The sequence below is a fragment of the Xiphophorus maculatus genome, chromosome 23, assembly GCF_002775205.1.
Source record: "Xiphophorus maculatus strain JP 163 A chromosome 23, X_maculatus-5.0-male, whole genome shotgun sequence".
Taxonomy (NCBI): domain Eukaryota; kingdom Metazoa; phylum Chordata; class Actinopteri; order Cyprinodontiformes; family Poeciliidae; genus Xiphophorus; species Xiphophorus maculatus.
The window spans coordinates 25,105,365-25,117,119 of record NC_036465.1 but is presented as its reverse complement, the minus strand read 5'-3'; the positions used below and the strand labels follow the sequence as shown (position 1 = coordinate 25,117,119).

At 39.3% G+C, this 11,755-nt stretch overlaps 1 protein-coding gene across 1 annotated transcript; it reads left to right on the top strand.

Annotated features, from left to right (window-relative positions):
• The first annotated feature begins 1,265 nt into the window (after positions 1-1,265).
• On the top strand, positions 1,266-11,466 carry LOC102228228 (DNA-directed RNA polymerases I and III subunit RPAC2-like). Its single transcript, XM_005810932.3, has 5 exons — positions 1,266-1,373; positions 2,419-2,516; positions 2,771-2,847; positions 4,870-4,952; positions 8,715-11,466. The coding sequence occupies exons 1-5, from the start codon at positions 1,335-1,337 to the stop codon at positions 8,760-8,762; spliced, it is 345 nt and encodes a 114-aa protein (XP_005810989.1). The 5' UTR covers positions 1,266-1,334; the 3' UTR covers positions 8,763-11,466.
• Positions 11,467-11,755: the final 289 nt, after the last annotated feature.

The following is an 11,755-nucleotide window of genomic DNA, read 5'->3' as shown; positions in this document are numbered from 1 at the left end:
TTTTGTAGCCATTTTTTTACTATTTAATTTGTATTTTTAATGTTGAAAGTGTTCTTGGGTGTTTTAAAAGGCGTTGTCAAATAAAATACGTTATTATTAGTATAATTATTATAACACGATCGGTACAGGAAATAGTGTCACTAGCGCCCCCTTCATTTCCGGAATGAAATAGTCCCATTTCCATATAAGGTATGAGACTGACAGTTGTCCGACCCCGCCCCATTCTGTTTGCTGCAGCGAGGTGTACTTGTTTCTGTTTGCTGCAGCGAGGTCCTTCTCCCTTCGAAAGGTTCTGCTTCTTCTTCTTCTTTAGATTTTAACGGCAGCTTGCATCCATTTACGTTGCACTACTGCCCTCTATTGCCTCCTCAAATTCTCTTAAAAATCCCAGTGTTTTTTAAAAAACGAAAAATCTTCTTTTCCCCCTCAATACTATTCAGCTGAACCTTCGAAAGGTTTGCTGAAATATGTGCTTATAAATTACAAACAGCTGCGTAAAATTATGCAATTGTGACGTAAAATGCTCCTGAAGCTATAGTGGCTTAAATGGGATATGAATGAAATGCCATTTATAAAATGATTAATTTTGCTCAAACATATATTATATTATATTATATTATATTATATTATATTATATTATATTATATTATATTATATTATATTATATTATATTTATTTTCCATCTCGTACGTCCATAATGTCTTGTTTTTCTTCGGTCTTATAGGTTCAATTTATGATTCATGCTCCATGACCACAAAACCCTGTGTAGACCTTCAGTACTATGGAAAATAATTTCATTTAATGACACCAAAATGTACTAAAAATTGAGTTATTTGTTTGTTGTCACACAAAGTAAATTTTCAGCTTTTGCAGTTTCAAATTACCTTTATAGATTATACCACAATTTCCGCACCACACCTGTGGAGAAACACTCTCTCCATTTGCACCCACTGACTACACTTGTCTTAGCCACCAGGTGTCCATGTTGCGACATGAGATATTTACACAGAAAGATGTTTCATAGGTAGTTTTTTTGTTTGTTTTTATGTTTATATAACTTCTGGTGAAATAAGCACCTTAGACGCTTTTATTCCGAACAGTGCTTGTAACTTGGCTGCTTTAAAAAAAATACAGTAGTCTTCCTTCTGCTCACTAAAACCGCTCAGGTCGTCCTTTCAGTGTACTGTCCGGTAGGTGGCAGTAAATGCACCTGGAGTTGGTTTACCAACCCCTAATTAATTTCTGAAAGAAGAAGAAGAAGTTCTTTCTCCCTATCAGACAAAGCGGAGGGCTAAAAGCCCACAGGAGCATATTGACAGACGTAGTATCGCAGCATGGCCGGGGAAGGCGAAAAGAAACCGGTGCTTGAAATGGTAAGACGTAGTAAACTCTCGTGTTATTTGGCGTTTCAACAATACGCGGGCTTGTCGTTGTTAAACCCAACCTGGAGTCTCTCGCTGCATATCGGGAGCCAGTGTTAGCATCTTCTCAGCCGCCTGTTTCCCCCTCACGTGCGTAGCCGCAGTAGCTAGCAAACATGACAACAGTAATTTCCCTTCAACTCTGAACAACTATGTAGCGGTTTAATGCGGTTCTGGGCATTTTTACGTTAAACTGGATTTACCTAGCATCCAAGGAATGTGATGACACATACAGTATGTCTTTTTTAGATAGTATAGAGGGGCCCCACCCCCACGTTGGAACAGCTTTTCCCCGCTTAGTATGTTTGTTAATTTGTGTAACCGAGGTTGCGCTGTCAACAGCCAGAAAGCAACTGATTATATCCAGCTAGAGTCCCTCCTTCATTTATATATTTGCTCAAATATGTCTAAATAAAATCAAGCGCAGCCGGTTACTTGCATATACCACCTAATTAGGAAGTAAAACAGCATGGAGAAACATGAGTTTAAGCTGAGTTTAAGTGACAGCAAACATTTAGTAGAAGTGTTTGCTGTGTTCTTGTGGTTTTAAATTTAACAATAGACTTTACCTAGAGATTTTGTGTAATTATTTCTAACATGCTGGTATTATTACCTAACGTTTTCTGTTGATGTTTGTTTATTCCTGTTTTGCTGTGACTGCACACCTGCAGGGGGCGCTGTCAGGTCTTGTGACAGAATTACAGAGAAACTATGGGAGCTCATCACTAACAATAATCAGACCAGGCAACGAAGGAGCCTGAGGCGCGAGTCGTAAAGCTGCAGTGTGTGTCACCAGACGCTAAGAAAACTGTAATTAAGATGTACTCGATGCGGTTACAAACAGCATTAGACCTCCTGCAGTCGATGAGAGTTGGCGTTGTGCGCCTTTGTTGCTAAATGCATCCATTTTTGGGCACCGCGTATGGTCCTTTGTGTTCACAACAGAAAGCATGAGGCGTTGTGTGATGTGTAACATGACTTGTCCTCCTGTGAACAGGTCCAGGCTGACGGGGCCGACGACGGCTGCGTGACGTTTGTGATGCACGACGAGGACCACACGCTGGGCAACTCCCTCAGATATATGATCATGAAGAAGTCAGTGATGCAAGTTTGTTTTCTAAACTGCAGCTCTCTCGTGAAAAGGGTCACAAATTCAGCCTGTTTTTCCCCCTTTCGTGTTTTGCACTAACCTGTATAATAGAATCAGCTCTTGACATTCTGTGATTTGTTTGCTCTGTCTCTGGCCTGTCTGGAGTGATTTAAGACTTTCCACTTGGCACACCTTCTAAGCAAAACGGTGGTAAAAATCCTACGTCTCTCACCTCGACCGTCCTGTTTTCTTCCGTCAGCCCGGAAGTGGAGTTCTGCGGCTACACCATCACGCATCCCTCAGAGAGCAAGATCAACTTCCGCATCCAGACGCGAGGTCAGCGCCGAACCCTCAGTCCGTCCCAGAGCTTCACGCCCCATCTCACCTCCACAGCCGAGCGAAACTTTTAGAAGTTTTTCCAAATGTTGAACCACAAACTTCAATGTATTTCAGTGGAATTTTATCTAAACACAATGAAGCAAAGTTTAAAAAAAAGAGAAAAAAATTGCTTTATTTAGTGACTTTTCAGACAAAACAAATTGTAATTTGCAGGTTTTTTAGAGATCGGTAATCAGCCAGAAAACCGACTTGAAAACCAAATTGACTTAGCTTGCGGTATTTCTTGAGGTGTTGCTGTGTAGTTATCAATATTCTGGTTTTATTAAGCAGTAAATTCATTAATGCCAAGATTTAATATCTTGACCAAAACGCTTAAAATAAGACAAACGTTCTAACATAAAAACCTTCTAGTGAGATGAAAGAGTAAATTCATAGAACAGAAAACGAGCAGAAATCCCCTAAATCTAAAATATTCAATCATACTTAGATGTTAGTTTCTTAGTAATATATTATTATCTACAGTAGCTTTGTGAAGAATCTGAGTTAATGAGTTACGACATTTATCTTCCATTCAGGATCAATAGATTATTTTTGAATTAGAGTTTTTGCAGCGTACGCAAAGCAGAAAGGGCAAGAACTTGAGTCCCTGTGTTCGCCAAGTCAAGACAGATTCATCCCAAAGTATGAATCTGTGACAAACCTCCTTTTGTCACTCGTAACAAAAGGAGGTTATATAAAATATTGACTCTTGAGTGGCTGATACCAAATGCATGCCACAGTTTTTAGATTTGTGTGCAGTATTTTAAAAACCAACGCAACCCCGTCTTTCCACTTTACAACCACATAAAGTCCCAGTAACTTAATGTACTCCTGCCGTGTCCAGGTTCGTTTATTTGCAAACATGCAGCGACGCTGAGAGGGGATTTTCACTCCGGGTTGCAGAGTAAACACGCTGATTGGTGTCTTGCGCGTTCACTTGGGTTACGCAGTTGCGTAAGAGTGACCAGTGTTGAACTCAGTCATATACTGAACGTACACATGCACACACTGTAGTGGGGGAATCCCTTTAAAAACAATCTGTCTTGTATTTTGTCATTAAAAAAACAGCAGTCTCATCACATGGAAGGACTTAACGAAGAAAACATCTTATTGGTTTTTGGACTCAGAGGATCATGCATCGTATAACACAATTAGCTTCCAGGCAGTGTTTTTAGACATCACTATATAAAAGGCTGCTTCTTTTTTTATATCTATATATTTATATATATATATACATACATATCTCTGTTCTCCACTGCAACCAAAGGGAAAATGGATGAAAGTTATCTCTGTTGACGGGTAATCAATTGGATCGCTCTGTCCATTTGCTTCTTTTCAACGAATCATTCAAACAGTGCGTGACCGTTTGCGCTGCCTTGAACCTTTTCGTCGTTTTGCCACATTTGGTTTATTTTGTGCATGACATCTCTGATCTGTTCGCAAACTAAAAATAAGCCTTTCATCCTGATTTCGACGTCCTCAAAGGCTCTTAGTTCAGTTTCTTGGAGTTTCCAGCAGGTGTGGGTGAGATGAGTTTAAATTAAAAAAATATAAACAAACCAGTTTTTCATTTTTTGTATTTGACGTATTAAATCTACAGTTGAAGGGGTAAAAAAATGACTCAAGTGCCGATTAGGCCATGTATTGAAATTCAAATGTATTTACCTTTTTCGGTCACTTTTAACCTCTGCCATAAACGAGTAAAAAAACAAACAAAAACAGAAATGTTTGCATTTCTGTCACTGGTGTAAGAGTGAAAATTGGACAAAGAACGCAAAGTGTAGCTTTTTATATCGTCACTTTTTCCTACGTACAGTAAACTCACAATGAAGATTTTATAATTTTCTAAATCGTTTCTCTAGTCTGTAGACAAACTGATAAAGAATATAGACAATCATAATCAGAGCTTGTTGCATTTGTTTAGCAGATGAGTTTTATACTGTTTCGTCCTTTTGGTCAGTTCTCCTCTGATGGTTTCAGGAGGCATTCCTGCGGTGGAGCCGCTGCGAAGCGGCCTCAACGACCTGCATGACGTTTGCCAACATGTCCTCAACACCTTCCAGGTACAGCCGGGCGCCGTCTTTTGTTGCAACGTCGTCTTACAAATGAATATAACCAGTTACTTATGGGAAAAAAAGGTTAATTACGCGTCCATTTAAGCAGCCTGTTGCTTGTAGGGCTAACACTAACAATTATTTTCGCAATTAATTATTCTGATGATTAATCGGACGAAATAATTTGCCACACTTTGCAGTGTTTTCATTTAACCATTTAAACTTTTTTTTTTTTTTTTACATATTAGAAATAAATTAAAAGATGTAAATAATTCAATTTCTTTTTAAATAGGAAAATAAAAATGTGTTGCCTGAAATGCAACAACATTGTGATCCTTTAATGTAGCTTGGTCAGTTGTAGCAAACGATGCAACTAAACTAAAAAAAAAAATATTGTCTGTTTATTTAAATTTTTTTGACTAATGATTGGGTAGCAAAAGGTACTTTATTTATTTTTACAGAATTTGACCAAAGTGAAACTAAAACTTCCACCTGAGGAGTTCTGGGTAGAACAGATTTACAGACAGTTTTTATTTTTTTATCTTAAACACAAAATGTCAATATATTTTTGCACATTTGAACTTGACTGCTGTTAATATGCTGTTCTTTCCACAAATGGCCATTTTGGTTTGAGTCTCTATACTCTAGGTAACGAGTAATCAATGAATAAATCAGTTGACAATTATTTCTATAATTCATTTGATCATTTCAGACCTATTTCCTTGCCTGTCTGCCTTTATAGTAAGGAATAATTTGACTCCAGAAATTACGTAATGTGGAGTCCCTACACACACTAACACTGTATCACGGCTTTGAGAGGAAGTGAAAAACTTTCTCTTCAACGTCATTAGAAAACTGTTTCACCTCAGAGCGCTGCTGGAGCGCGGCCTGTAGACGGCCGTGTCGCTACGTCAACTCCCAACAGAGGCGCTTCAAATCAAAATCAAATCAAATTTTATTTGTATATCACATTTCAGCAGCAAAGCATTTCAAAGTGCTTTACATCATAACAAACACAGAAACACAAGGCAACATAGAATCAACAATCAAAACATGACATTAAGTCAAGTTCCATCAATAAATTTGTAATTAATTATATTTCAAATACAATTCTAAACAGGTGGGTTTTAAAATAAGTCAGTGTTTCAGCTGTTTTACAGTTTTCTGGAAGTTTGTTCCAGACTTGTGGTGCATAGATGCTGAAAGCTGCTTCTTCTCGTTTGGTTCTGGTTCTGGGGATGCAGAGCAGAACCAGAAGACCTGAGAGGTCTGGAAGGTTGATACAACAACAGCAGATCTTTAATATATCGTGGTGCTAAGACGTTCAGTGATTTATTAACTAAAAGTATTTTAAAGTCTATTCTTTGAGCTACAGGGAGCCAGTGTAGGGACTTTAAAACTGGTGTTATGTGCTCTATCTTCCTGGTTTTAGTGAGAACGCCAGCAGCAGCATTCTGGATCAGCTGCAGCTGTTTGATTGATTTGTTGGACAGACCTGTGAAGACGCTGTTGCAATAATCAATACGACTGAAGATGAACGCATGGATTAGTTTCTTCAGTGCTTTTTGTTTTTTTTCTGCTGCTCCAGCTTTACCAGTTGATTTGAAGCAGCTGCAGATGAAGGCTCCTCCTGATCAAAGTGCTGTTTAGCTCATTTGGCTGCGCCGCTGATTATCATTTGAACGCTCATGGCACAGAAAACCTCAAACTACGTGGCTGAGCTACGTCTGCTCCTTTTTCACCTGCTGAAACCTGACAGCAGGTCGCAGACTTAATATATTCTTTTGTCACATATCGTCTTTGTCTGAGCGTTTGGCTCAATGAAGCCCGACTCTTCTTGCTGACTTGCTACCAAGGCTGGAAATTCACTTTAAAGTAACAGGGAAGATCATCAGTCATTTCTCTGAGTCGGCTGTCGGCAACTTCAATCCTCTGGAAAGGCCCGACTATCCGGTTGCCATGGGGATTGGTGTGATCTCAGTCCTTTGGAAACGAAGCAGAAAAGCGAGCTGGTCTCCAGCTTTGGCCTGCAAGGCGCCATTAATTCAGACAGTCGCACAAAAATATTCATGTTTTTTCTTTTTACAACAAACATCAATGTATTGTATGAATATCTTATGCAACAAACTCTTATGTAGAGCATAATTCTGGACAGGGAGAAAAATAAATGCATATTTTTTTTGTTTTTAAAAAAAACCCAACTAATATCTGAAAAGTGTGGCGTGCTTTTTGTTTTTCAGCCATCCCGTAGAGCAGTGGTCCCCAACCACCGGTCCGTGGACCAATTGGTACCGGGCCGCGCAAGAAATAATGAACTACTTCTGGATCTTTTATTTTGAAAATCCTAAACCGGATTTTACCGGTGACGTCTTGCGCGTCAAAATTGAGCCAACTTGCATCAGAATGAGTAACAAAACATCGGAGTACTGCGCGCGCACCTCCTCCCCCCCCCCCCCGGCCCGCAGCAAAATTGCGAAGGGCTGACCGGTCCGCGCGACTAAAAAAATTGGGGACCGCTGCCGTAGAGAACACTTACTATTAGCTCTCTTCTGAAATCACTTAGTGAAAGGAATCCACGTTTTCAATTCAATTATAGTTTGAGACTGGGATCAAAGCTTAGTCGTATTTTAGAATGGCCTAGTCAAAGTCCAGGCTTAAATCCAGTTGAGAATCTTTAATGACACTAAAACACTAAGGAGCCAGGTTTCTCTAACTACATACACACTGCTAGTTGCTCCTTCGTCTGAACACGGTAACAGCGGCAGCAGGTAACAAAGTAAAAGTTACAATAACAGAAACGACACTAATACGGAACTTAATGTGGTAATTGACACTTAACAGAACCCAACAACATAACATAGAGTATATTATTAACGTCACCAGCTTACCTACAACACATAATAACTCAATCAGAAGTATGGCTACACAGCGATACACATCCGTCTTAGCAACAGTTTTCTCCTAGCAACGGTCATCTTTATCGTTGGTGGAGCGATACTGCCCCCTATTGGCACCATGTCAAACTGTGACTGGTGATTAATAATATACTCCCTATTTTTATAACCAAAATGATGAAATCTTTGTTATCTAACCCCAAGAACACGACGAGTAAATAACATAAAACACAGAGCAATGTTAATTTACGATGGCAAGGTGCCACACCTGTCTGTTCTGAACCTTTGTAGAAACAGTTCATTACATACATGTACAGTCTTGTGTTTGCATTACTGCCAATATGTTTTTATGTATTGACATTATATGATTCCTCAGTGACATTTTTCAGCCCATACCCGTCTGTGTGGGCTTCATTTTCTCACTTTTGTCGTTTATGTTCCTCCCTATCTCTCTGCACTGTTACATGTTTGCTGTTGTTCCACTTGGTGGTGTTGGTCTTCCAGTCATACACTTTTCTTTCTGAACCTGTTGTACGTGGGTCATGGAAAATTATATTGAGAGTCATGGAATGTTTTTTTTCTAAATACCAGTGGGAACCCTGGATCTAATATTCAAATAGTGGAAAATCATCATAATTAACAGAAATAAAGGCTTTTAAATATCCGTCAGTGTGTGTAACTAATTTGTATGTGTTTCACTTTACAATAAATGGGCTTTTTAATATTAGAATATATTGAATGGGTGCGTATGACGCTAAACTTTGTGTTTAATAATATATTATTTTTCAAAATGTGGTCGTATTCAGGCTTCGGAAAGTGAGACAGGTTTGTCGTCTTCAGGGTTCAGTAACTACTTGTTGTTTTTGCTGCATTGCAGGCGAGAGTTGCCGAGTTTAAAGAAGGCCAGGAGCAACCTATGGAATAAACATCGCAACGGGAACCATAAAAGACTCAACTTCACCCAACTCCTTCTTCTCTTCAGAAGTCCGGGAAGTTTTCACGTCTTAAATACTTGTACAGTTTATTTTTTTTAAATGTAATTATGTAAGGGATTCATAACGTGCGGTAAACGCGTATCAGTGTTGCTTTTCATTCCCGCGCCGCCTGGCTGGCGAGTAAAAACACTTGCAATGATAAAAACGGGCCTACAAGAGCTTTCCTTCCTTCCCTCGCTCGGGCGTCGGACTCGTTCTGGGACATTTCACTTCACGACTCGTGCAACGGCCTTTTTGAAAGGCGCTCGGATTCGAACGTCTGAATCTCCTGACGGGAGCGAGGAAAGTTCTGGAAGCTGATATGTCCTTATTAGCGGAGGAATGCGGAGCCGGGCACTTCAAACTGAGCTGGAGGGACGGCAGGTCAAATGAGGGAGGAGGGGGAAAAAAGTGTGAATAATAAGCTTGAAGTTGGTCGAGGGTAATCGCATCACATGTTCAGGATGTTTCAACAAAGAAAAGACGACTCATTTAACAAAATAAATGGGTCCTGGAAGATTTTAGAAGAGTTTTCTGTAGCTGAAATTTTAGAGAAATAAAGTGTTTTTGTGTCAGAGAACCATGTGAATAGCTCAATAGCGTCATGTCTGTCAGGTAACGAAGCTGGAGCCAGCGCTGGAAAGCTTTATGTAAACAGCTGGAACGGTGGGAAACTGATCGTTTAACGTTCGCAGTTTGTCTTCAGATCCCATCGAGGTTCATTAGTAATTTATGTTAAATGTTTGTTTAATATGGAAAAATCCTTTTGGACTTTGAAGAGACGTTGTCCCCCCCCCTGAATTTTAAAAAAATCTCTTCTTCTCTAATTCATTTCCTTTAAGTCCATCCATCCATCCATCCATCGTCTGCCGCTCGTCCAGCATCAGGTTGCTGGCGGTAAAAAGGGCAGGAAGGATACCAGATTCCAAGTTGTTTAGGCAACAAATGCCTGCCAAGACTTAAAAAAAATTGACTTTAGCAGCGTTTCTTTAATCAACAGTAACAGGGTAAAGTTGCTCAGTTCATCTGGAACTCAACGGCTTTTGCCGTAAAGCAACAAAAGGAGAAATTAAAGCCACGTTTTATTCTACTACTGTCAGTCTGAGACCGCTCTTTATGTCGTTAAAATGTAGAAATACACAATCTGTCAGATACGTTGGAAAAGGTCACTAAGATTTCTTTTGGAAATGTTGGGTGGATGCATCTCAAATTTGACGATCATCAAAAGTTTGTACATCTTAGTAATTCATTTACTGATTCTCAAACCTGGATAACTAAGTCAAGTCAACATTCCTTCCCCTGGTTGTGTAGGCTTTTTTGTTTTATTTTTTAACTCTTGAATATGATGCCAGTATCAAACTTAGTTTTATATGCCTATAGTTAAAGGTAGAGATTACTTCAACTTCAAGTAGTTTGAACTTGAAACCAGAAATGTGCATGTTTATGTAAATAAAAATGCAACTTTTCTTCCCCTCTGCATCCAACATTAAGTCAGGCTAAACATCCTTTCTTTCAGTGGATCAGAATAGCTTAGATGTTTTTCTATTTACTAACTGCCAGACTAGTGTTAAAAAACCTATTACTTCCAATGTTTTTTTCTGCAGTAAGATTACTGTCCCTTTTCTCACTGTACCAACATATCAGCAAAGTAATGGGTCATATGAGTTCAGTTTCTAATTGAGCAAAGTGACCGTTTTTGAAGTGACCGTCACTGAACCCTAATGAGGAAACGACGTATTTTTAAGTCACTTTCCAGACAGAAATCTATCAAAAGTGCGTCACCACAAACGGTCAAAACAGAACGGTGCATGAAGCTTTAGTTAAAACCAAAGAACACAATAAAAATTGAGAACCTAGCTTACCAAAACGACTCCAGCTCTAACAGGAACGGGCCAGAACATTACTTAGAATATTTCAACCAAGTCATACAGTCAAAGGAAATATATTTTACGTCCGAATTTCATGTTATTAAACTGTTTTCTTCCTCGTCATCCTGCAAATAGAAATAACTTAGGTGATCCTGTGCAGTGATTGGGTCATGTGGTTTTGTGCAGCATTCTTACACATCTGGTTTCAACTGTATTTATGTTTTTGGCAGATGTGCATGCTGCTATCGAGGCCATTTTTTCCTTTTTTTTTTTTTTAAAGCAGTTCAGTACACAGCAGGAAACGGTTGGCGCTGATCGGCAATGAATTCTTTCTTCTGTTAGAGAATAAGTCTTTGGTTTCAATAGATTATACATATCTTTTTCGGTTTGTTTTCGTCGCCATCGGGAGCCTGGAGTCGGTTACAGACTGGCGCACGTGATGACAGGACTCGAAAAGCCAGCGTTTGTTTTTCAAAAATAATAAAAATCTTACTGATCCCGAAGGGACTTTACAGTTAAATGTGCCAGACGTGCGAGGAAATGAAATTCTTAAACCTGTCCCAATTTCAAAACAACCCAAATCGGTCTGGGATTGGAACAAGATTCATATCGACGCCTGTTCACGGAGCGGCTCATCTGTCCCACGGGCCGCACACCGAAGCAGGGTTCAGATCTCTACGTGAAGTGGCTTATGTAACGCCTTACGTGTTTTTTTTTTTGGTGTCACCAATTTCAAGGTTTAGTGCAAGCGGAATAAAGAGCCACGTTTCGACTTATTTGAAACACATTGTGTTCCAGTGTTTCCTCTTGTCCTTACAGGTTTCTTTCTTTTTTTTTTTTTTCTCAATGCAACATTGTTTGACCTGATGGTAATTTATGGTCCACATCCACTTGTGTGGGATTTTTTTCAGATACTCCCAGAAACCCACAAAAGAGAAAAAAACAGAAAATAATCTGTTTTCTGTCATCGCTAAATGTCCGGCTTCAAAAGCAGCTTTTAGTTGGCAGGAAAAACGGAGGAATAAAATTGCACCTGATATATAAAACTTCCTGTGTTGGATTCCAGGAAGCAAAGG

What these genes read in the sequence shown, in the direction of transcription:
- LOC102228228 (XM_005810932.3), top strand. Translation starts at nt 1,335, where the DNA reads ATGGCCGGGGAAGGCGAAAAGAAACCGGTGCTTGAAATG. An exon ending in AGAAACCGGTGCTTGAAATG is followed by an intron (nt 1,374 to 2,418) that starts GTAAGACGTAGT and finishes TCCTGTGAACAG; the next exon opens with GTCCAGGCTGACGGGGCCGA. An exon ending in CTTCCGCATCCAGACGCGAG is followed by an intron (nt 2,848 to 4,869) that starts GTCAGCGCCGAA and finishes TGATGGTTTCAG; the next exon opens with GAGGCATTCCTGCGGTGGAG.